This window comes from Phasianus colchicus, chromosome 39, assembly GCF_987193195.1.
Source record: "Phasianus colchicus chromosome 39, bPhaCol1.hap1.1, whole genome shotgun sequence".
Classification (NCBI taxonomy): domain Eukaryota; kingdom Metazoa; phylum Chordata; class Aves; order Galliformes; family Phasianidae; genus Phasianus; species Phasianus colchicus.
In genome coordinates, this window is record NC_143474.1 from 323660 (window position 1) to 348958 (window position 25299).

Here is a 25299-nt window from a genome sequence, read left to right on the forward strand (position 1 = left end):
GTTCTAGTAGAAGAGGCTAGGAAAATTACCTTTAATAGCGATATAAGGGTGTTGTCTCCCCACAATATCCAAAGTGTTTTACAACAAAAAGCTGAAAAGTGGATCTCAGACTCTCGTTTGTTGAAATACGAGGGTATTTTGCTAGAGGCACTGAATTTAACCCTCGAAACTACTAGCCTGCAGAACCCTGCACAATTTCTATATGGTCGACCCGAGGAATCACAACTATTACATGATTGCCTCCAAACTATAGAAAATCAAACAAAGATTAGACCAGATCTAGAAGAGGAAGAATTAGATGAAGGAGAAAGAATTTTTGTGGATGGGTCTTCTAGGGTAATAGATGGAAAAAGGAAATCAGGATATGCACCGATAAACGGGAAAACGTTGAGGGTACTGGAATCTGGACCACTGAGTCCCTCTTGGTCAGCACAAGCCTGTGAGCTATATGCAGTCCTACAGGCCTTGAGAAGGCTGGAAGGAAAATCAGGAACAATATATACCGATTCTAAATATAGTTATGGAGTAATACACACCTTTGGAAAAATCTGGGAGGAGAGGGGATTAATTAACTCCCAAGGGAAAGATTTAATACACCAGGAATTAATAAGAGAAGTGTTACAAGCATTAAGGGGACCGCTTAAAATAGCCGTAGTACATTTAAGGGGCCATCAAAAAGGAATTGACTATAAGACACGGGGAAATAACATGGCAGACCAAGAGGCTAAACAAGCTGCTTTGCGTATATTAGTACTAACAGAAGGAGAACCACGGCGTACGGAACTAAGACTAGCACCTCTCGTGTTCACCCCCAAGGAAGAACAGAAACTTACCCAAATGGAAGTAACTAAAAGTGAGGAAGGGAAGTGGTATCTATCAGATGGAAGGGAAGTCCTACCAAAATCGATAGCCTTTAATATTTTGACCAATCTACATAAACAAACCCATTGGGGAAGCCAAGGTCTGGTAGATCACTTTGCTACCAAGTATATGACTATAGGCCTTCACGATTTAGCGAAAAAGATCACTCAAGGATGTCCCATATGCTTGAGGATTAATAGAGCCGTACAAAGGCGGGTCCCCATGGGTGGAAGACCCTTAGCAGTAAGACCATTCTCCCGAGTCCAGATTGACTTCACGGAACTTCCCAAAGTAGGACGTTACAAATATGTCTTAGTCATTGTGGACCACCTTACCCACTATATTGAGGCCTTCCCTACCTCGAGAGCAACTGCCCAAACCGTGGTGAAGGTCCTTTTAGAACAAATAATCCCTAGATATGGGGTCACTGAAGTTATCGACTCTGATCAAGGCCCCCATTTGACATCTAAAATTATAAAGAACCTGGCGGAAGCCTTGGGAATGAAATGGGAAGAACATACTCCTTGGCATCCCCAAAGCTCGGGACGGGTGGAACGGATGAATGGAGAGCTGAAAAAGCAATTGGCTAAACTAACATTAGAAACCAAACTCTCGTGGATAAGGTGCATTCCTTTAGCATTATTAAACATTAGGGCGCAACCTAGGGCCGATATAGGAATATCTCCCTTCGAAATGTTATATGGAATGCCCTACGATGCAGGGGTTCCTGTTGATCATCCCAGTATCATAGATAAGACCATTAATATCTATGTCAGTGAACTAATGAGATATAGACAAGGGTTGTGGGAAAAAGGTCAGATGACCCAAAGGCCTCCCCTTGATATTAGATTACACCAGGTTAAACCAGGAGATTGGGTTCTTATAAAATCATGGAAAGAAGCCACTTTACAGCCCCGTTGGGAGGGACCTTATTTGGTGCTTTTAACTACCAATACAGCAGTTCGAACTGCAGAAAAAGGATGGACGCACGCCAGCCATATTAAAGGACCAGTAAACAACAATGAATGGGAAGTTACTAGTCCAGCGGGGGATTTAAAGGTGAAGCTGTCCAGAAAATCAAGATAAACAAAACTTAAACGGGGGAATTTATTTTGCCACAGGGACTTCTGCAAAGACAACAGCGTAAAACAGTTGAACAGAAGAAACCAATATGATCCCTCTGGTGGAGAAACCTCAGTTCTTCTGAAGAAGCTAAATGGTTGGGGCACGGTTTGAACACCTGCCTTTTGCTGTACAGTGCTTAATAGGGTTTGTAATAGCATTAATCTTGTCACTAATTTGGTATTTTTTGTGGAAAGTTGTTAAGTGTGGAAAAGGGGTTTGCGTTTACGGATAGAAACGGAACACTAAGTGAGATCAGCCTACCAAGCCTGCCCTGAATACAACGGGTACACGGCTGTAAGGGTTGGCCGATTGTTGAAAAGGCTCCGGAATCAAACTCCAGAGACACTCTGTGGACAAGGGCCTAGATTACCCCAAGGGATTCAATAGTGAATAAAACAGACTGTGATGGGGAAAAGTCCACCTTCGAGTAGGTCCTCTGCTGCCGAGAAGATAAAGACCCCTGTAGCTGGCTGCAACCCAGTTGACAGGCGAGGCAGAGATGGACCTCGGGTGAAGGAACGATACTTGACCCCAAAGACAATCATTTTGGTCTGTACATCTGTTCTACTCCCAGGGGTACAGGCCAGCAATCCACACGAGCCCATGATATGGGAATTATTTAATATACAACAACCGGACCGCCCCTTACAAACCTGTACAAACCAAACCAGTGTAAATTTCACTATCCCAATGGATGATCTGATAATGGGATCGGGCAGGGGGTGTTCGGAGGTTTACGTTTGCCCTGCCTCTAATAGAGGACGGAATTGGTGTAACTTACCTAATCATTATTTTTGTGGGTATTGGGGTTGTGAAACATGGGCATCCGGATGGCCAATGTCTCCCAGTGACCCTCATATAGAAATACGATGGGATTCCACGAGTTGTACCCCTGCCTTACCCCAATGCTCACAAGGAGGTTTCGGACGGGGAGGCATTTGTACCTGTTGTGATGTACTCAATATAACAATTAGAAACCCTAGAGATGATGTGTGGTTAGTGGGAAGGATGTGGGGAATCAGATTTTGGGAGGAGGGTCCAGATAGAGGTGGTATATTTAGAATAGCAAAAAGAAGTATGCCACATGATTCCCCACTGCCTATGGGCCCAAATATAGTTTTGGCACCACCCCCTTCTACCAAAAGAACCCCGCCACCTGCTGTTCCTACATCGATAATTACCCCTAATAGTAAAGGTCGAAGGTATAAGACAAAGCCACCTACACTCAGTGATCCACTATGGGGCATTATGCAAGCTGCATATGCCGCCCTGAATAAAACACAACCAAACTTAACTAACGAATGTTGGTTGTGCTATAGTGTTAGACCACCTTATTATGAGGCAATAGGGGAACTAGGCAGGGTCACATGGAATAATGGAACGAATCCTATTGCGTGCCCATGGAATAGTAATTACACCCAGGGGTTGACTATACAGCATGTCACAGGGAAAGGAAAGTGTATTGGAACCGTACCAGAACAATATAAAAGTCTTTGTAACAGCACAATATCTAGAAGTAGAATAGCAAACAAAACGAATGCAAAATTTAAATGGTTAATCCCCACAGCAGGTGCAAAGTGGGTATGTTCAGACGTCGGAATGACACCATGTATATCATTAGAGGTATTTAATAGATTTGAATTTTGTATACAAGTAGTACTTATCCCACGGTTAATGTATCATTCTGATGAAGAGGTTATGTATCAACTGGAGGGGAGCCTCACCAGACAGAAAAGAGAGCCTATAACAACAATTACTTTAGCAACCCTCTTGATTGCTGGAGGTGTGGGTGCCGGGACCGGCATAGCCTCACTCGTCAAAAATACTGAGAAACAGGGTTTACAACAAGCTGTAGATGAAGATCTAGACAGAATAGAACAATCAATTGATAAGTTGACAACTTCGGTCAAATCATTGTCAGAGGTGGTATTACAAAATCGAAGAGGATTAGACCTCCTATTCCTAAAAGAAGGAGGACTGTGCATAGCACTCCAAGAAGAATGTTGTTCATTTGTTGATCATACCGGGGTAGTTAAAGATTCCATGGCTGAACTTCGTAAAAGATTGGAACAACGAAAAAGGGATAGGGAAATAGGAAGATCCTGGTATGAGGGTTGGCTTAACGTATCACCATGGCTCACTGCTTTACTGTCTGCTCTGGCTGGACCCTTGATCACGATTATTCTGGGGCTAATATTTGGACCATGTATAATTAAATATTTATCACAACTGATAAAGAAGCGGTTTGACACCACGAAATTGCTAATCTTAATGCAAACGACGCCGCAGAGGGAAATAGAGAAATTGTAAATGGAGAGAGTGTGATATTCCATAATCATAAAAGGAGGATTGTAAAAAATTGGAGGACAAACATTCAACGATAAAAGAAAAGGGGGGAAATTGTCAAAAAGCAAGAATGTTTGTCCAGAGCTAATAAGCTTAGAATTTTTGTCAGGACGGTATCCCTGATAAAAGCAGAATTTATTCACGATTGCAGTGGCGGGCGTCCCGCCAGCGGGAGCGCCCCTATGGACACAACATGGCAGCCTGTATACCCTGTTTTCTCCCCCTTGCATTCCTCCTGCCCTGCTTCCCCACTGGTTGGGTGCTCCAGGTTTGCGGTCTTATCAGAAGGCTGACATTTGCCATTTACTTGTTAATTTGTTTGTTATCTGGTGCCAGTCAGTAGTCATCCTGTTGTTTCCAAGGTGTCTCGGTGCTCTCCTTGTTCTATTGATACGGTGATTTTCTTTAAAGTTGTTATCGTTAAACAAAGAGCACTGGGGGATGATGTCAGGCCTTCCCAATGTCGGGCGCTTCCTCGGCATGCCATGGCCTGTTCTCTGGTTTGCTCTCGTGCGGGATATTCTCGCAGTGTGTACCAATAAAATTCGCCTATACGGGTAGCATACCATAAATGGGAATCACCAGAAGGGGTCAAGAAAAGGACACGGAGGAAGACTACTTACTTCAACCCATACGACCACCAAAAGGCAGAATAAGACCCCCTAGCAACAACCGGATCATGCGCAGAGTACACCACGATAGGAATGCGGGAGGACACGAATACGGAAGACGAACTGCATAAAAGGACCGGGACCGGTTCAAACCTCGCGGCAGTTGGAGGAACGCAGAGTCCCCTGTCGCCCAGCGCTGCATTGCCTCTTTGTTCTTTGTTCTTTATAATTAATAAATTCAATTATTGGCTCCTTAACCTTTGGACCATTATTTTATCGATAACAGGGGGACTACAGAACACGCGCCAGCGGTGAGCTGAGCTCGTTCTTCAGGTCCTGCTCCGGGCTGTGCCCTTCTCACATCCCACGCACCGAGCCCGGCCGGGCCACCGCTCGGTTCTTCCTTGGAGGAGAAAGCGGCCAGAGATGCCGCCGCAGGAGCCGTGAGAAAACCGGGCAGAGATGCGCGCTCGGCTTTCAAGAAGCGCCAGCAGCTCGGAATCGGCCTGGAGACAGCGATGCTGGGGAAGCCGGAGACGCCGCACGTCTCGGCGCGGCTCCCGCAGGAGCGCTGCCGCTCGACGGCGTCGCCACGGCGACGGCGCCTCAGCGCCTCAGCGCCTCAGCGCCTCGGCGCCGGTCCGTCGCTACGGCGCCGCGCCGTCCCCGCCGAGTGACGTCATCACGCCGCGACCCGAGGAGGCGGCCGTGCGGAAGCGGGGCGGGGCGCCTCGGGGCTCCGGGCGCCGCCTCGGCTCCTACAGGTGGGTGTTCGGGGGGCGCCGCGGCGGGGGGGCCGCGTGCCGCTCTGCCTCGGCCCCGCGGGGTCTCCGTGCTGCTCGGGGCTTCCCTCGGCGGGGGCGGCTGCCCTGCGTCTCGCCGCCTCCCCCACCCCGTGTCTTTCGCTGCCCTCCCCCCCTCCCCCTGCCGCTGATCGCCCACCCCCCCCGTCCCTCTGTGCGCCCCCCGGGGTTACACCCCCCCCCCCGCCCCCCTCCCTTCCAGTTCCCCCGTTCTGATCGCCGTAGTCCTCTTCCACCCCTCCCCTCTGTGCCTCCCCCATTCTGATCCCCGGGTCGTCCCCCCCCCCGATCCCTCATCCCCCCCCAGTCCCCCGTTCTGATCCCTGGTGTCCCCCCACCCTCCCACCGGTCTCCCCATTCTGTTCCCTAGAGTCCCCCCCCTTTCCCAGTCTCCTCTATCTGACCCCCGAACCCCCTCTCCTCCCCCCGGTGCCCCTCCCCTCCACTTCCCCCATTCTGATCCCCAGAGTCTCCTACCACCCCCCATTCCCCTCGATTTGACCCCCAGGGTCCCGTGTCCTCCCTTCTCCTCCCACCTCCTGGCCCCTTTTTCTGACCCCTAGAGTCCCCTGTACCCCCGGTGCGCTCCTCCCTGACCCCTGCAGTCATTCCCTCATTTTGACCTCCAATCCCCCTCAGCCAGACCCCATAGAAGCCTCGCACAACCCCTGGCTCTTCCCTCCCACCCCTCCATCCACCCCCAGATGCTCTTCCTGCTTTGTAGAAATTCTGTTCACCCCTTTCCCCCCCACAAGCCACTAAGTTTCCCCCCAGACTCTTTTTCGACCCCATAGACATCCCACTCTCCTCCCCCCCACTATTTCCCTAAGGTGTCCCCCAGACTCCCCTTCCACCCCATAGAAGCCCCCCACAACCCTCCAGATTTCCTCTGCCACCCCTTCTCCATTCCTAGACCCCTTTTCCTCCCAACAGAGACCCAACTCACCCCTTTTTTCCCCCACACAACCCCCCGTCCACTCCCAGACCCCCCTTTCTGCCCTACAAAAGCCCCCTTTCCACCCCTCAAGTTCCCCTGCACAACGTACCCCTTCATCCCCAGGACCCTTTCCACTCACAGAAGTCTCGTTCTGCTCTTTTCCCCCTCACAACCCCCGCTCTCCATCCTCAGAGCCCCTTTCCACGCCATAGAAGCCCTCCACAATCCCTCAGTTTCCCCTTCCAACCTTTCTCCACCTCCAGACCCTCTTTCCACCTCACCGGAGCCCCACTCACACCTTTCCCCTCATAGATTCCCCACGAGCCCCCCCCCCATATAGCCCTGGAGGCATGCAGAAGAATCTGGAGATGTTGTAGAGGGGTTTGGGGCATCCAGTTGGTCCCCAGGTGGGTCCAAGGTGTCCTTGGATTCATACAGAAGGATCAGGAGATGTCCCAGAGGGATCCTGAGGGTGTCCAGGGGGTCCCAAGAATGGTCCTGGGGGGCCCTGGAAGGATCTGGAAGCTCCCAGGATGGGTCCAGGAGCTCCAAGGAGCCACTGGGATGATCTGGAGATGTCCCAGTAGAGTCTGGTAGGGTCCAGAGAGTCCTCATGTGGGTCTGAGTGGTCCTGGAGTCATCCCGTCATCAGACACATCTCTGGGGATGTCCCAGAGAGGACTTGGAGGGTCCAGGGGGTCCTCAAATTGATGCAGGGGGTCCTTGGACTCATCCAGAAGGGTCTGCAGACGTCCCAGAATGATCCTGTGGAATGTGGGGGGGTCCTCAGGTGGGTTCAGAGGGTCCTATTGTCTTCTGGAAGGGTCTGGAGATGTCCCATGGGTGTCTTGGGGTCCCCACGGGTTCCTGGAGTCCTCCAGAGGTCTCCAAAGGGGATTTTGAGGACAACCTCACATAGTAACACACTCTTTGTCCCCCGTGGGATTGCCCCCAAAAATGTCTGTTTCCGTTGAAATCAATACTCTGTCACTTTTCTTTTTTTTTTTTTTTGCCACTTCCTTTCAGAAATGGATGGTTCCCACCAATCCCTGTGCAAAGCCCCACGGAAACAACTCCCCCCAGGGCCACCGGGTGACACCGGACAACCACCTGTCCCCGAAGTTCTCACTGTCACCGTAACCGTGGAACCTGGGGCCGTACCAACGTACCTCGAGAGCCCCATCAGCGTCCTACAGCTCCTGGACGCTGTCACCTGGCTGTCCATGTCTGTCCCCCCTGCCATGGTGGCACAACTTCAGCACGGTGCCATCCTCATTGAAGAGGTGATGAGGAGGGGTACAGGGAGGGGGGCTGGGGACAGTCAGGGGACACGTGGGGTCTGGTGCAGGTGTGACATGGGCTCGCTGGTGTCACCATCGTTGGGTGTCACCTTCACTGGATGCCATTGGGTGTCACTGAGTGTCACTGTCTTCAGGTGACGCCGTGACACAGGATGCCCTCGATGTGGAACAGCCGTGACGCAGTGTCCCCATCCCTGGCTGTCACTGTTGTTACCGTCATCTGGTGTCACCATCACTTGTGCGTCACCATCTAACGGGTGACACCCTTCCCTGCACTCTGACCATCACATGGGGGCAGGCACAGGCGGCACCACGTTGTCACCATGCTGTCATTGAGCCTCTCACTGTTGTTTGTCACCCCTCCAGACCTGCCTACCGCAGGATCCGGTGACACCGGAGTCCTCTGGTGCTGTCACCATCGTCTGCCATGAGGACGGGGACACGCACGGTGGTGACCTCTGTGCCACCACCAGAGGGGACTGTGTGACACCAGCGTGGCACAGCCGTGATGCGGTGTCATCACCGTTGGGCGTCACTCCTGGCAGCTGGCGCCGGGTGTCACCGTCATGCAGAGGGAACAAAAAAAGCCCTGGGGACATTGAGCCGAAGCTGGGGACACCGTGACCACCTGGAGGACTTCGCGGGGAAGTGGGAACACCACATGACAATGTCACACCACCAAAACTGGGGACATCCCTGTGTCACACCCCAAAGCTTGGGACACCTTCATGGCACCCTGGTGGTGTCATATCCTAGAGTTGTGAACACCCCCCAGAGTTTGGGGCAGCCCTCTGGAGACGCCACAGAAAACATTGTTCCCATGGGGCGGGGTTGACACCCCTCACTTTTCTAATTAAGGTTTATTTTTGATCATGGGGGTTGGGGGATGTCCTCCCCATGTAAGTGATAAAGGGCAGAGGAGCGGCTGTGGGGCTCCATGTGTCACACTGGGGGTAAACTCTGGGGACAGAGGTCACTGCAGCATCCTGGCCCCATCGCCCCTATGGCCCCATAACCACTACAGCCCCATCTCGTAGCCATCCCTCGTCCGTATCCCACAACTTTATCCCATCCCATATCCATCATATCCACCCCACAGCCATCTCAAACCCATCCCGTATCCATACCCCCACATCCTATCCCCATCCCTAACCCTATATCCATATCCATTCCGAATCCTTATCCCCACACGCATCCCATGTCCATTCCATCTACTTATCCCATGCCACTATCATCCCGATCCCATCCCGCGTCCCTATTTCATCCCCAATCCATCCCACCTTCTTCAGTGTTGGTCCCATGTCCATCCCAAGCCCATCCCATATGTATTCCATTTTCCTATCTCCCATTCCATATCCACCCCATATCCATATCCCCACACCCCAACCCTACATTTCACATCCCAATGCACATCCAACATCCCAACCCCAGCTCCCAAGCCCAGTTCCAAACTTCGCTCCCAACCCCACATCCCAACCCCATCTCCCACCTGTCAATCCCAGTCCCATCTCCCACCCCCATAGCAGTAGGGCGCACCCCGAGGCCCCGCCCCCTGCCCGCGCTCCTCCCACCAACAGCGCCGCGCCACGCCGCACCGCCCCCGGGCTGTCATTGGTCAGGTGCCGGTCCGTCCGGCCCCCGGGCTGTCATTGGTCAGGTGCCGGTCCGTCCGGCCCCCGGGCTGTCATTGGTCAGGTGCCGGTCCGTCCGGCCCCCGGGCTGTCATTGGTCAGGTGCCGGTCCGTCCGGCCCCCGGGCTGTCATTGGTCAGGTGCCGGTCCGTCCGGCCCCCGGGCTGTCATTGGTCAGGTGCCGGTCCGTCCGGCCCCCGGGCTGTCATTGGTCAGGTGCCGGTCCCTCCCGCACTCGGGCTCTCGTTGGTCAGCGGCAGCGCCGCCGGCTCCGATTGGCTGAGGCGCGGCGCGCGGGAGCGGCCGTTAACAGCCGGCTCAGAGCTCTTCTCCCCTCAGGCGGCGGCGCTCCCGCAGCCCGGGCCGCCCCGCACCGCCGCTGCGCGCCGGAGCGGTCCGGGCAGCACCGAGACGGAACCGCGGCACGACGGGAGCGGTACTGAGCACAGCAGAGCCGGAGCCGGGAGGGACGGAGAGCGGCACCGGGACAGGGAAGGAAGCCTGCTGGGCTGAGGGGCTGGGAAGGCGGGGGGGGGATAGGGAGGCAGGCGGGGCTGCAGCGGCTGTGGTATCGGGGTACATGGGGCGATAGGGGTGGGTACAGCGGGATTTAGGGCAGCAGAGGGCTGTGAGGGGGTAACGGGGGGACACGGTGCTATAGGGAGCATTGGGGGGTGGGAGGGGCTGGGGAGAGCTACGGGGAGGGATTTAGGGGGCTGGGGGAGGAGAAGCAGCTGAGCCCAAAGGTAAGAGGAGCTCCTTGGGGTTTTTTGTGGGCTTGAAGCAAAGCTGAGAAGCCGTGCCCGGGAGGAGGTGTGGGCAGCTCCAGGCCACCTTGCTGTCTCCCCAGGAGATGCGGGCTGTGGGCTAGGCAGCGGGCAGGAGTGCTGGCCAGAAGCAAGCATCTCTTGGAGGAAGGCAAAGGGCGGAGGAGGTTGAAGGGGAGCTACCGGGCACGGGCTTGCTCAGCAAGGGGAGCAGAAGCCTGAAGGGCACGAGAGGGGAATAGAGAAGGGCAGGCAGTGGGCGTGAAGTTGTGAGCAGAGCTGAGAGGCACTTGGCAGAGCAGCAAGCAGAGCAGGCAAGTGTTGAGATTTGGTGTGAATAGCAGCAAAAGCCAAGAGCATGAAGAAGAAGGAAGTGAGGAGAAGGTAAGTGAAGGGCAGGCAGGTAATGGTAGGCTAAGGCAGGGGGAAGTGGAGGGGCAAGGGAGGTGAGGGTAAGGGAGAAAAGAGGGGATGGGAGAAGAGGAGGGGAGGGGGGGTTGAGGGGAGGGTTAAAGGAAAACTTATGATTAAAATCAGAAAAAAAAGAGAAAAGGAAAAAAAAAGGAAAAATAAGGAAAAAATAATTAAAAAGAGGGGAAAAAAAAAGAAAAAAAGATTCAAGGAAATGACGAAAAAAAAGAAAAAAGAAAAGAAAAAAGATGAAAAATAGAAAAAAGAAAAATAGGAATAAGAAAGAAAATGGAAAAGAAAAAAGAATATGTAATAAAAATAAGAAAAAAGATAAAAAGAGGAGAAAACAAAAAAATGAAAAGAGAGCAGAAAAATAAATTAAAAAAGAGAAAAGAAAAAAAAAGAAAAAAGAAAAAAGCATTTAATGAAAAAAAAAGACCAAAAAAAAAAAGAAAAAGAAAAGAAGAAAAGGAGAAAGAAAAAAAGAAGAGATAGAAAACAATATATGAAAATAGAAAAAAAAGGACTAAAAGAAGAAAAGAGAAGAAAGGCAAAGAGAATAGAAGAAAAAAGCCAAGTAAAAAGTGAAGAATAAGAGCTAAGAAAAGAATGGCTGGCAAGAAATATGGAGAGAGCAATGCATAGCGTTGCAAAGGAAAGCAAGGCAAGGGAATCCAGAAGAATTCAGTGAAGAGCAGGAGAGGTAAGTTTGGCAGAAGGCAAGGGGGAAGGGGAGGGGAAAGGGAGAAAAGAGGGGGAAGGGGAGGGGAGGGGAGGGAAAGCGAAGGAGGGGAGGAGAGGGGAGAGGAGAGGAAGGAGAAAATGAGAGGTAGGGGTGAGGGGAGGGGAGAGTGGGTGGGGTGGGAGGGTTGAAGGGGAAATGTCACTGAAGAACCGGCTTCTGTTTGGGCATTAAAAGAGAAAAGTGAATCTCTGGATCTGCATGAAGCAGTCAAAACAACACTGAAGTGATTTTCTTTCTCCTTTGACAGCGTCTCTGTCTCTTTAATGTCCCCTCCCAGCCGAGCCATTCCCCATTTCCGTGCTGTCCATGTGACATCAGTGGTCTCCTGCTGCTCTAGATGCCTGGGAATCCTCCCCAGCACGACAGCACACACAGCAAGCCCAGGGGGAAGCTGGCCCTGGTGGCGGAACAGATGTGCATCGTGGGGACGTGGGGTCACAACGCCCCGCCTGGTGCCGTGAGCTCACAATGCTCAGCGTGTGCCCCAGGCGTTCTGTGCCGCCCAGCAGCACTCGCTGTGGCTGCAGCGGTGGTGGTGGCAGCATGGCACGAGTGTGGGGGGCCACGGCCCCTGCCCGCCTTGCTCTCCTCCTCCTCCTCATGGCCATATGTTCCCAGGAGACTTGTGCTGCTCCGTGGCGAGCGCCAGCAGCAGGTGGGTGGGCAGAGATGGGGCCAAAACCGAGTGGCGGCGAGGGCGAGAGCTCCGGGCTCTTGTCCCCGTGTGCTGCCCTGGGGCTGCCTTCCGTGGGGGTGTTGGGATGGGGGGACAGGCAGCAGCGCAGGAGCCGGGCGAGGGCGTGAGGAAGCAGTGCTCTGCAGGGCTGGCTCCAGCCGTGCCGGGCCGTGGCTCTGCTGCTGGCTGAGCACGCTCTTCGCCCGGGGGTGACCGAGGGGGAGCTCAGAAGATGTGTGCTGGGAAAAGCGGGAGCATTTCTGCTCCGGCTTCCCGGTGCTCCCCATAGATGAATCCTGGTTCCCAGCAGAGACCCCCGGCTGGAGCCCAGATGGCTTCAGGTGTCTTTACTTGGTGTGCTCTTCCACACGGTCCCGGAGCGCTGTCGCACATGGCCTGGAGAGCTTCGGGAAGCTGCCCAGTGCCAGGCTCCAGGTCACCCTGTAGCTTTGGCAGTCACGGCCTGAGTCTGCCATCCCATTAGCTGAGCCCTCCCCCATCACTAAGGGAGGAGATGACAACATGCCATGGGAACATCCCTCTTCTGTTCTTGATTCTAGATGATGGTGCTCCATATGCAGACGGTCGGGCGATGACTACTTTTGTGCCTCAGGGGAAACCCAGAGGTAAGTTGTGAGTGTCTGCTTCCTTGAAGGCAGAAAAGTTCGTGCCGTCATAGTTTATTTGGGTACTCAGGAACCTCCAAGGGTCTTTCAAGTCTCTTTGTGCCTCAAAGGCTGTACACAGATCAGTCCTGAGTATTTCTTTATTTGGAGAGTTGTCACGTATCTGTGGGAAGGCAGCCCTTGCCACTTTTTGGAGGAGAGAACCTCTACGTTTGCTGTTTGGGCCATGTCATTCCCTGACCTGCAGCCAGTCCTCGCAGGTCACTGCAGAAAAAAACCCCAGGCCCCAAGGTGCAGTGGAAGCTCTCCTCACTTGTGTCTGATCACCTCTGTGCCTGCAGGTCCTCTTGGTGAATTACCAGAGCCGAATCCTGGTCCTGAGCCTGGGCTGGATGCCAGGGGTAAGTCACCAGCCTTCATCTCACGCTCTCTGCTCATATGTGGTTGTGGTAGTTCAGGAAGGCTTCAGCGTTTCGCTGCCCGGTGATTTCTACTCCACAAGAAGCCTGGGTGCCAGCCAACTGCCCACCTCTCCAGCTTGGCAACTTTCGACCCAAGCCTGGGTGCCACGTCGTCAGCTGAGCCCCTTCCAGTCACTGCAGGTCCCTAAGGAAGAGAGAGATCACAACACACCATGGCAATGTTTCTCCTTACAGCTGCGCCTGTAAGCAGTGTCTTGCCAAAGGCTCAGCATAATCTGCTCCATAAGCCTCCGATGGGCTATCCCAAAGGAAAGGGCCTTTAGATCTTCCCTTCCCCTTGCAGCCCCTTCCCTTCTGCAGACAGTTCCACACATGGTTCCTTCTTGGACTGGCACGGTGCTGCTGCAGGCACCCAGCAGCTATTTGCCAGCTGCTGCTGTGTAGCAGGGAGAGAAGAGCGCTGTGGAGCAAACCTGGCATTGCAGTCTGAACAAGTACCTGGCCATGTCTGACAGGAGCTGCTCTGTGTTTGTGTACAGGTGCGGGTGGAGTCGAATGGTCTCCAGCTTCCCAGCTGAGCTCCAGGACAGAAGCCCCAGCAACTCGTATTGGTATGCCGTGAGTTTTTGCTTCCTTTGAGAGATGCCAGCTCACAGTCCTGCTGTCAGCCAGGCATGTCTGCAGGTGTGAGTGAGAATGCACAGCTGCATGTGCGTGCCCTGTCCTCACACGATCCCCTGGCACCATCTGCTCTTCAGTGATGCTCTTGTGCAGCTGTGTAGATTGTAGTGTGTGGTGGGAAGTTCTCCTCATGCTTTGGGTGCAGAATTGCTTCCAGGGAAGGCTGTGCCAAATCCTCGGCCGCTTCCTGTGCTGGAGCCCCACAGGCATCCCAGGGTGGCTGTTGTCTTTGTTGACTTCACCGAAGAGACCGCTCAGTTCAATGCTTTGTTTCTCTGAGATTTATCTTAATGCTTTCTGTTAAGGTCCTGGCGGATGGAAAGTGGCATGGATAGATGGAAAATATTCCAAGAGACTGTCCCATTTATTGATGAGAATCATGAAGAAGGAAGCACGTGGTGAGTGTATTTCTGTCTGTACCCTGATTAAACAGATCCACACGCTCTCCTTCTGCTCTAGTGAGATTTAGTCAGACAACTACCCAGCCTCAGGAGGTGAGGGTGGGCGAGTGCAAAAGGAGTCTTAGAGCGTGATGGAGAAGAAGGAGCAAATCCATGGCCCGGGAGGGTCTGGACCGTGGCAGAGCCAGAGTGTAAACAAAGCTGAGAGGCCAAAAAGAGGTTCCAGAGTGCCTTGATGTGCAGCGCCTTAGGGAGTTCCCTTTGCTTCGCTGGAATCAGGGAAGCATTGCAGCCCGAGGATTTTCACGTGTTCCTGGAGGCCAACAAAATGCAAGACAACATTTTTGGCCATGTCAGACCTCTTGTGAGACTGCCAGTAGGGCACGAGACACAGCAGTGAGCACATTGTTCCTCCAGGTGTGGAAGATGAAGGACGTGCAGACACCACAGAAGATCAAGTGTTACTGAAGTCCTGCCTGGCACTGACTGCAGCTTTCCTGGTTTCCATGCTGGCAGCCATGATAACGTTCTGTCTGCTTATCCGGCGATGGAGGCAGAGAAACCAGTGAGTTGTTGTTCACCCCCACCCCCATCCTGCCCAACTCTTTACTGTGCGGCTGCTGTGAGCCCGGAGGCACTTGTAGTTCCAGCAGCACAGAGGCCGGTTAGTTGTTGGCTAACGTGGTCTGAGATTTACGCTATCAGATGTTTGAATTGGCACGGCCGTTCCTGCAGCCCATTCTTAGTGCTGGGCCTGAAACAGGCTCTTTGCCTTTGAGGAAGGAGAGCAGGGGCTCTCCTGTGCCCTCAGCACATTCCTCTCTCCGCAGGCGCCTCGCTGCAGCTGATGGAGCCCAGCACGATGTCCGCGGCCACAGTTTGCCCTCGTCCTGCTCTCCTCAAGGGGCCTGGCAGATGGACATGATGCCAACGGCCGTGACCACCTGCCCAGCGGCCGGATGGCACCACCAGGGCGGCCCCTGCCAGACCTGACAGCAGCCAGGCTCAGCTGCCCCCGCCTCGGGCCCCACAGCCCACCAGCCCAGGCTCTGCAGCCCGGGGGGCATTAACACCACCCCCCGTCCCCCACCGCCATCTTTCAGGGGACGGGAGGAACCCCCTTGGCTTGGAAACTTGTGCTCATCGGCCGGCACCCAAACAACGGCACCCTGGCGGATGAGCAACAGGCCCAGCAGCCCCCCAGCCGCCCTGGGCATCAAGACCCCCCCCCCGTCCCCCATCACCATCCTTCGGGGGTCGGGAGCGGTCCCTCAGGGTGTCAGCCTGGCGGCAGCCACATCCTCAGGGAAGCTTGAGAGGCCTGGCAGCCCCCAGCACCACCTCTGCCTTCGCTCTCCCCTCCAGCATCCATCAGGGGATGGAAGTGAGCCCAGCAGAGTGTAGACTTGGGGACACTGTCCAGCCGACAGACAAGCGCTGCCTGGGGGAAGCCAACTGGCCCGTCCCCTGGGCATCATCACCACCCTCCCACTCCCCTCCACCATCCTTCAGGAGGTGCGAGTGGCCCCGTAGGTCGTCACTTCGGGGTCATTATCCAACACCCAGTTTGGGGCCATTATCCAAGACCCCAAAAACCACCCAGAATGCCAGGGGGAAGCATATCAGGCCCTGCAGCCCCCAGCCCTCCCAGCAACACCTCTGCCCTCCCACTCCTCTCCACCATCCATCAAGAGGTGGGAGCGGCCCCCTCAGGGGGGGCATCACGTAACACCTGTCAAACCACTGCCTGGGGGAAGTATGACAGGCACAGCGGCCCCCTGACCCCGCCCCTTCCTCCCCCAGCATCACTTCTGCCCTCCCACTTCTCCACCATCAGTCAGGAGCTGGGAGCACCCCGTGTGTGGGTTTGGGGGCATCATCTGACAGCCAGAGAACCACAGCTGGCATCAACCGGGGCTTTCCAGCCTGTGCTGTGCCAATAAATAGAAAGTACCATCACAGTTGTCCACGCTGTACTGTTGTCATGGTCCACTGCCAGACCTTGTGTGCCACTTGGCATTGGCAGACAGCCACAGGTCGTGTGGGAATGGCTTTGAACTCCAAGAGTGGGAACTGAGGTCGATGTGTAGAGGAAATCCCTCCCCCAGAGGCAGCGAGGCCCTGGCCCAGGCTGCCCAGAGGCTGCGGGTGCCCTACGTCCCGGCTCGGGCAGGGGACAAGGGTGGCAGTTCATTATGCAAAAGCATCAGTGCTTCTGCGTGAGCTTTACCGGACAGCAGGCAATCATTTGCTCTGCAATAGGAACCAAGCAAGAACTATGAGCACATTTCCTCCCTCCTCTACTTCATTTTGCTTTGTGGGCTGGGCCGAGAATCTGAAAGTGGAGAGAGATGGGAGGAAGGCAGTGCTGCAAGCCTCGTATGCCTGCTGTCACTGCTCGCTCTGTGACTGCAGTCGCCTTAGCAGAGGCACAGTCCGTTGTGCTGCCAGCAGTGCCCAGCTGCCATGACAGCACCCTGCAGCTCCTCTCCAGCACCTGCCCTAGGCCACTGATTTCTCAGCATCCTCCAGGAGGTGCAACATTCCCCTGTTTCCTCTCAGCTCTCAGCACTGCTGCACTCCTCAGGAGCTGTGGCCACAACCAAAGCAGCCGTCAGTCAGTCGGCTGTAAAAGCATCCCGGTCCTCTGCAAGAGGACACAGTGCTCCTCTTCTGACAGCTTCCCTCAGCAGCCCAGCGCTGAAATGCTTTGTGGGGTTCCTTTGAGCAAGCTGCTGAGGACAGAGGCAGTCACATCAGCTGCCTGTACATTTACTGGGAGCTGTTTTTATGTTCATCCCTGGTCAACACCACAGAGGGTTCTTTCTTTAACATCCTTATCATACCTTTTTAACTGTTTTCTAAAAAAGTTTTCAGCACTACAAATGATGATTTTTAAAACATCTGTATGGAATATAGATATTCCAAATGAATTAAAATAAAGAGGAAGGGAGGAAGGAAGGAGGATGAAGGGAGGAAGGGAGGAAGGAAGCAAGGAAGGCAGGAAGGCAGGAAGGAAGGGAGGAAGGAAGCAAGGAAGGCAGGAAGGCAGGAAGGCAGGAAGCAAGGAAGGCAGGAAGGCAGGAAGGCAGGAAACAAGAAGCTGCTTCCTTCAAAAGTCAGAGTATTCTGACAAGGAGAAAACAGCAGAACTAAGCTTGCCATCACCACATCATTGCCATCAGGGCCCAAACTAAGGCAGCCAGCTGACCAGGGAAGAACATCCATTAGAGACTGTCTTCAAGCACGGTCACAGAATGTTTTTGTTATACTGAAGACTAAAGGACATCACTTCAGATTGACATCAGGGAGGAGACGGGGTAAAACTCCCCGCTGGCCCACACTGCAGGACCTGCTGCATGTTTTTCTGCACAGCTGCCATTTCTGAATGTGGAAAGAGGCAGTAAAACATACCTGGAAAGGGTTGAGAAGTCAGAGTCTCCGTAGCTACAGGAAGACGTTGGATGCCTTCTTTCTGTGGGAACCTCTGTGGAAAAGTGCTTTTAGGCAGCTTAAATCTCTGCCTTCTGACACAAGAGCAGAATGGAGCCAGGAATGTATTCTTACTTCCCTAATAAGAGCGTCAGAAGGAAACACCCTGAGACTTCTTGTAGGGGTGTCCATGTGCTGTCTCCCAAAAACCAGTCGGGGGAAAGGCAGAGAGGGGTGTGCTCTGCCAGCTCCAGGTCTTAAGACCTTAGAAACCCGGTCTCTTCCAAAAGTTGAGGGAGTTTCCATTCCTAGAGCTCAGCCCTGAAGTCTCGCTGGTTCAATTCCTCTCAATGACGCATCTAAAAGATGCAGTGCAGGTGGGCAAGGGCTCCACAGCTGCACAGCACAGCATCTAAGGGACAGCTCTTATTGAGCCGGCAGGTGTAACTGCTTCCCGAGGAGCTGTGCAGCCATAAAGGCATTCCAAAGCACCTCTTGCTCTTACATGAACGCATCACTGGCCTCATCTCACTGCCGTGCTTAATTCCCAGTGCTGACAGGTCTGTCCGGCTGCTCTGCCTAGAGAACCAGCATTTGTTTCAGGCACGTGTCCTGAACGAGCCACTTCGTTTCAGCAAGTTTAGCATCAGTGAGAGCTCCCTGCCCCAGCAAGTCTACCGAGCACCTGTGTGCTCTTACATCCCCGCACCACGCCGTGCTGCTCAGCGAGTCCAGCGCAGCTCTGCAGCACCCGGGGGACTACAGAACACGCGCCAGCGGTGAGCTGAGCTCGTTCTTCAGGTCCTGCTCCGGGCTGTGCCCTTCTCACATCCCACGCACCGAGCCCGGCCGGGCCACCGCTCGGTTCTTCCTTGGAGGAGAAAGCGGCCAGAGATGCCGCCGCAGGAGCCGTGAGAAAACCGGGCAGAGATGCGCGCTCGGCTTTCAAGAAGCGCCAGCAGCTCGGAATCGGCCTGGAGACAGCGATGCTGGGGAAGCCGGAGACGCCGCACGTCTCGGCGCGGCTCCCGCAGGAGCGCTGCCGCTCGACGGCGTCGCCACGGCGACGGCGCCTCAGCGCCTCAGCGCCTCAGCGCCTCGGCGCCGGTCCGTCGCTACGGCGCCGCGCCGTCCCCGCCGAGTGACGTCATCACGCCGCGACCCGAGGAGGCGGCCGTGCGGAAGCGGGGCGGGGCGCCTCGGGGCTCCGGGCGCCGCCTCGGCTCCTACAGGTGGGTGTTCGGGGGGCGCCGCGGCGGGGGGGCCGCGTGCCGCTCTGCCTCGGCCCCGCGGGGTCTCCGTGCTGCTCGGGGCTTCCCTCGGCGGGGGCGGCTGCCCTGCGTCTCGCCGCCTCCCCCACCCCGTGTCTTTCGCTGCCCTCCCCCCCTCCCCCTGCCGCTGATCGCCCACCCCCCCCGTCCCTCTGTGCGCCCCCCGGGGTTACACCCCCCCCCCTGCCCCCCTCCCTTCCAGTTCCCCCGTTCTGATCGCCGTAGTCCTCTTCCACCCCTATAAAAATAAAACAGTATCCCATCTCGCTGGAAGGGAGGAGAGGCCTAAAGCCAGAAATAGAAAGACTCATAAGGCAAGGGTTATTGGGACCCTGTATGTCCCCATTCCATACTCCCATGTTGCCGGTTAAAAAGCCTAATGGCACGTATCGCCTGGTACATGACTTGCGAGAAATAAATAAAAGAACCATTTCTCGCTTCCCTGTAGTTGCTAATCCTTACACCCTGTTGAGCAAATTAGGCCCTGAAAATTTATGGTATAGTGTAATTGATTTAAAAGATGCATTCTGGGCCTGCCCCCTAGATGAGTCTTGCCGGGATTATTTTGCCTTCGAATGGGAAGACCCGGACACAGGGAGGAAACAACAGTTGAGGTGGACAGTATTACCACAGGGCTTTACCGAATCCCCAAATTTATTCGGGCAGGCCCTAGAACAGATTTTACAAGAATATCAACCAGCTCCAGAAATCACCCTTATCCAGTATGTGGATGACTTGCTAATTGCAGGAAAAGAGGAGGAACGGGTTAGAGAAGAAAGTATCAAACTTCTCAGTTTTCTAGGGTTAAAAGGCCTCAAAGTTTCAAAGACAAAATTACAGTTTGTAGAAGAAGAAGTCAGGTATTTAGGTCACTATATTAATAAAGGGGAAAAGAAGATAGATCAAGAAAAAATAAAAGGGATATTATCCTTGCCACCTCCCCAAAGTAAAAGACAGATAAGACAAATATTGGGGCTAGTAGGATATTGTAGGCAATGGATTGAGAACTACAGTAGGAAGGTAAAATTTTTATATCAAAAGTTAACCCCAGAGGGATGGGTAACTTGGGGCGAAGATGATGAAAGGAAGTGGCAGGCATTGCGAGAAGATCTAATCAATGCCCCTGTTTTGAGCCTTCCTGATCTTAAGAGACCTTTCTATTTGTTTATCAATGTAGATGACGGGACAGCCTATGGGGTCTTGACCCAGGAATGGGCTGGGAAGAAAAAGCCTATAGGGTACTTTTCAAAACTATTAGACCCAGTGAGTAGCGGATGGCCCACTTGTCTGCAGGCAATAGTGGGATGTGCTGTTCTAGTAGAAGAGGCTAGGAAAATTACCTTTAATAGCGATATAAGGGTGTTGTCTCCCCACAATATCCAAAGTGTTTTACAACAAAAAGCTGAAAAGTGGATCTCAGACTCTCGTTTGTTGAAATACGAGGGTATTTTGCTAGAGGCACTGAATTTAACCCTCGAAACTACTAGCCTGCAGAACCCTGCACAATTTCTATATGGTCGACCCGAGGAATCACAACTATTACATGATTGCCTCCAAACTATAGAAAATCAAACAAAGATTAGACCAGATCTAGAAGAGGAAGAATTAGATGAAGGAGAAAGAATTTTTGTGGATGGGTCTTCTAGGGTAATAGATGGAAAAAGGAAATCAGGATATGCACTGATAAACGGGAAAACGTTGAGGGTACTGGAATCTGGACCACTGAGTCCCTCTTGGTCAGCACAAGCCTGTGAGCTTATATGCAGTCCTACAGGCCTTGAGAAGGCTGGAAGGAAAATCAGGAACAATATATACCGATTCTAAATATAGTTATGGAGTAATACACACCTTTGGAAAAATCTGGGAGGAGAGGGGATTAATTAACTCCCAAGGGAAAGATTTAATACACCAGGAATTAATAAGAGAAGTGTTACAAGCATTAAGGGGACCGCTTAAAATAGCCGTAGTACATTTAAGGGGCCATCAAAAAGGAATTGACTATAAGACACGGGGAAATAACATGGCAGACCAAGAGGCTAAACAAGCTGCTTTGCGTATATTAGTACTAACAGAAGGAGAACCACGGCGTACGGAACTAAGACTAGCACCTCTCGTGTTCACCCCCAAGGAAGAACAGAAACTTACCCAAATGGAAGTAACTAAAAGTGAGGAAGGGAAGTGGTATCTATCAGATGGAAGGGAAGTCCTACCAAAATCGATAGCCTTTAATATTTTGACCAATCTACATAAACAAACCCATTGGGGAAGCCAAGGTCTGGTAGATCACTTTGCTACCAAGTATATGACTATAGGCCTTCACGATTTAGCGAAAAAGATCACTCAAGGATGTCCCATATGCTTGAAGATTAATAGAGCCGTACAAAGGCGGGTCCCCATGGGTGGAAGACCCTTAGCAGTAAGACCATTCTCCCGAGTCCAGATTGACTTCACGGAACTTCCCAAAGTAGGACGTTACAAATATGTCTTAGTCATTGTGGACCACCTTACCCACTATATTGAGGCCTTCCCTACCTCGAGAGCAACTGCCCAAACCGTGGTGAAGGTCCTTTTAGAACAAATAATCCCTAGATATGGAGTCACTGAAGTTATCGACTCTGATCAAGGCCCCCATTTGACATCTAAAATTATAAAGAACCTGGCGGAAGCCTTGGGAATGAAATGGGAAGAACATACTCCTTGGCATCCCCAAAGCTCGGGACGGGTGGAACGGATGAATGGAGAGCTGAAAAAGCAATTGGCTAAACTAACATTAGAAACCAAACTCTCGTGGATAAGGTGCATTCCTTTAGCATTATTAAACATTAGGGCGCAACCTAGGGCCGATATAGGAATATCTCCCTTCGAAATGTTATATGGAATGCCCTACGATGCAGGGGTTCCTGTTGATCATCCCAGTATCATAGATAAGACCATTAATATCTATATCAGTGAACTAATGAGATATAGACAAGGGTTGTGGGAAAAAGGTCAGATGACCCAAAGGCCTCCCCTTGATATTAGATTACACCAGGTTAAACCAGGAGATTGGGTTCTTATAAAATCATGGAAAGAAGCCACTTTACAGCCCCGTTGGGAGGGACCTTATTTGGTGCTTTTAACTACCAATACAGCAGTTCGAACTGCAGAAAAAGGATGGACGCACGCCAGCCGTATTAAAGGACCAGTAAACAACAATGAATGGGAAGTTACTAGTCCAGCGGGGGATTTAAAGGTGAAGCTGTCCAGAAAATCAAGATAAACAAAACTTAAACGGGGGAATTTATTTTGCCACAGGGACTTCTGCAAAGACAACAGCGTAAAACAGTTGAACAGAAGAAACCAATATGATCCCTCTGGTGGAGAAACCTCAGTTCTTCTGAAGAAGCTAAATGGTTGGGGCACGGTTTGAACACCTGCCTTTTGCTGTACAGTGCTTAATAGGGTTTGTAATAGCATTAATCTTGTCACTAATTTGGTATTTTTTGTGGAAAGTTGTTAAGTGTGGAAAAGGGGTTTGCGTTTACGGATAGAAACGGAACACTAAGTGAGATCAGCCTACCAAGCCTGCCCTGAATACAACGGGTACACGGCTGTAAGGGTTGGCCGATTGTTGAAAAGGCTCCAGAATCAAACTCCAGAGACACTCTGTGGACAAGGGCCTAGATTACCCCAAGGGATTCAATAGTGAATAAAACAGACTGTGATGGGGAAAAGTCCACCTTCGAGTAGGTCCTCTGCTGCCGAGAAGATAAAGACCCCTGTAGCTGGCTGCAACCCAGTTGACAGGCGAGGCAGAGATGGACCTCGGGTGAAGGAACGATACTTGACCCCAAAGACAATCATTTTGGTCTGTACATCTGTTCTACTCCCAGGGGTACAGGCCAGCAATCCACACGAGCCCATGATATGGGAATTATTTAATATACAACAACCGGACCGCCCCTTACAAACCTGTACAAACCAAACCAGTGTAAATTTCACTATCCCAATGGATGATCTGATAATGGGATCGGGCAGGGGGTGTTCGGAGGTTTACGTTTGCCCTGCCTCTAATAGAGGACGGAATTGGTGTAACTTACCTAATCATTATTTTTGTGGGTATTGGGGTTGTGAAACATGGGCATCCGGATGGCCAATGTCTCCCAGTGACCCTCATATAGAAATACGATGGGATTCCACGAGTTGTACCCCTGCCTTACCCCAATGCTCACAAGGAGGTTTCGGACGGGGAGGCATTTGTACCTGTTGTGACGTACTCAATATAACAATTAGAAACCCTAGAGATGATGTGTGGTTAGTGGGAAGGATGTGGGGAATCAGATTTTGGGAGGAGGGTCCAGATAGAGGTGGTATATTTAGAATAGCAAAAAGAAGTATGCCACATGATTCCCCACTGCCTATGGGCCCAAATATAGTTTTGGCACCACCCCCTTCTACCAAAAGAACCCCGCCACCTGCTGTTCCTACATCGATAATTACCCCTAATAGTAAAGGTCGAAGGTATAAGACAAAGCCACCTACACTCAGTGATCCACTATGGGGCATTATGCAAGCTGCATATGCCGCCCTGAATAAAACACAACCAAACTTAACTAACGAATGTTGGTTGTGCTATAGTGTTAGACCACCTTATTATGAGGCAATAGGGGAACTAGGCAGGGTCACATGGAATAATGGAACGAATCCTATTGCGTGCCCATGGAATAGTAATTACACCCAGGGGTTGACTATACAGCATGTCACAGGGAAAGGAAAGTGTATTGGAACCGTACCAGAACAATATAAAAGTCTTTGTAACAGCACAATATCTAGAAGTAGAATAGCAAACAAAACGAATGCAAAATTTAAATGGTTAATCCCCACAGCAGGTGCAAAGTGGGTATGTTCAGACGTCGGAATGACACCATGTATATCATTAGAGGTATTTAATAGATTTGAATTTTGTATACAAGTAGTACTTATCCCACGGTTAATGTATCATTCTGATGAAGAGGTTATGTATCAACTGGAGGGGAGCCTCACCAGACAGAAAAGAGAGCCTATAACAACAATTACTTTAGCAACCCTCTTGATTGCTGGAGGTGTGGGTGCCGGGACCGGCATAGCCTCACTCGTCAAAAATACTGAGATACAGGGTTTACAACAAGCTGTAGATGAAGATCTAGACAGAATAGAACAATCAATTGATAAGTTGACAACTTCGGTCAAATCATTGTCAGAGGTGGTATTACAAAATCGAAGAGGATTAGACCTCCTATTCCTAAAAGAAGGAGGACTGTGCATAGCACTCCAAGAAGAATGTTGTTCATTTGTTGATCATACCGGGGTAGTTAAAGATTCCATGGCTGAACTTCGTAAAAGATTGGAACAACGAAAAAGGGATAGGGAAATAGGAAGATCCTGGTATGAGGGTTGGCTTAACGTATCACCATGGCTCACTGCTTTACTGTCTGCTCTGGCTGGACCCTTGATCACGATTATTCTGGGGCTAATATTTGGACCATGTATAATTAAATATTTATCACAACTGATAAAGAAGCGGTTTGACACCACGAAATTGCTAATCTTAATGCAAACGACGCCGCAGAGGGAAATAGAGAAATTGTAAATGGAGAGAGTGTGATATTCCATAATCATAAAAGGAGGATTGTAAAAAATTGGAGGACAAACATTCAACGATAAAAGAAAAGGGGGGAAATTGTCAAAAAGCAAGAATGTTTGTCCAGAGCTAGTAAGCTTAGAATTTTTGTCAGGACGGTATCCCTGATAAAAGCAGAATTTATTCACGATTGCAATGGCGGGCGTCCCGCCAGCGGGAGCGCCCCTATGGACACAACATGGCAGCCTGTATACCCTGTTTTCTCCCCCTTGCATTCCTCCTGCCCTGCTTCCCCACTGGTTGGGTGCTCCAGGTTTGCGGTCTTATCAGAAGGCTGACATTTGCCATTTACTTGTTAATTTGTTTGTTATCTGGTGCCAGTCAGTAGTCATCCTGTTGTTTCCAAGGTGTCTCGGTGCTCTCCTTGTTCTATTGATACGGTGATTTTCTTTAAAGTTGTTATCGTTAAACAAAGAGCACTGGGGGATGATGTCAGGCCTTCCCAATGTCGGGCGCTTCCTCGGCATGCCATGGCCTGTTCTCTGGTTTGCTCTCGTGCGGGATATTCTCGCAGTGTGTACCAATAAAATTCGCCTATACGGGTAGCATACCATAAATGGGAATCACCAGAAGGGGTCAAGAAAAGGACACGG

At 51.8% G+C, this 25299-nt stretch overlaps 2 protein-coding genes across 7 annotated transcripts in view; one reads left to right on the plus strand and one right to left on the minus strand.

Annotated features, from left to right (window-relative positions):
• Window positions 1-25299, minus strand: part of LOC116243432 (uncharacterized) — a 284197-nt gene that overhangs the window by 152879 nt on the left and 106019 nt on the right. The window lies entirely within an intron of this gene.
• LOC149913267 (uncharacterized) lies at window positions 11302-15598 on the plus strand. 3 transcript variants are annotated; one of them, XM_090130267.1, is made up of 8 exons: window positions 11302-11496; window positions 11816-12193; window positions 12775-12840; window positions 13182-13241; window positions 13802-13873; window positions 14249-14341; window positions 14762-14909; window positions 15175-15598. In XM_090130267.1, the coding sequence occupies exons 2-8, from the start codon at window positions 12007-12009 to the stop codon at window positions 15335-15337; spliced, it is 789 nt and encodes a 262-aa protein (XP_089986393.1). In that variant the 5' UTR covers window positions 11302-11496; window positions 11816-12006; the 3' UTR covers window positions 15338-15598. The 3 variants fall into 3 exon arrangements, with proteins under 3 accessions (XP_089986393.1, XP_089986391.1, XP_089986392.1); XM_090130265.1 differs by having other exon boundaries at window positions 11306-11496; window positions 11786-12193; XM_090130266.1 differs by lacking the exon at window positions 11302-11496 and having other exon boundaries at window positions 11638-12193.

Bases quoted from the DNA above. Each gene is read 5' to 3' on its own strand.
- LOC149913267 (XM_090130267.1), top strand. From the start codon at position 12,007: ATGCTCAGCGTGTGCCCCAGGCGTTCTGTGCCGCCCAGCAGCACTCGC. The intron at 12,841-13,181 runs GTAAGTTGTGAG...CTGTGCCTGCAG, and splicing joins GCCTCAGGGGAAACCCAGAG to GTCCTCTTGGTGAATTACCA. The intron at 13,874-14,248 runs GTATGCCGTGAG...CTTTCTGTTAAG, and splicing joins AGCCCCAGCAACTCGTATTG to GTCCTGGCGGATGGAAAGTG.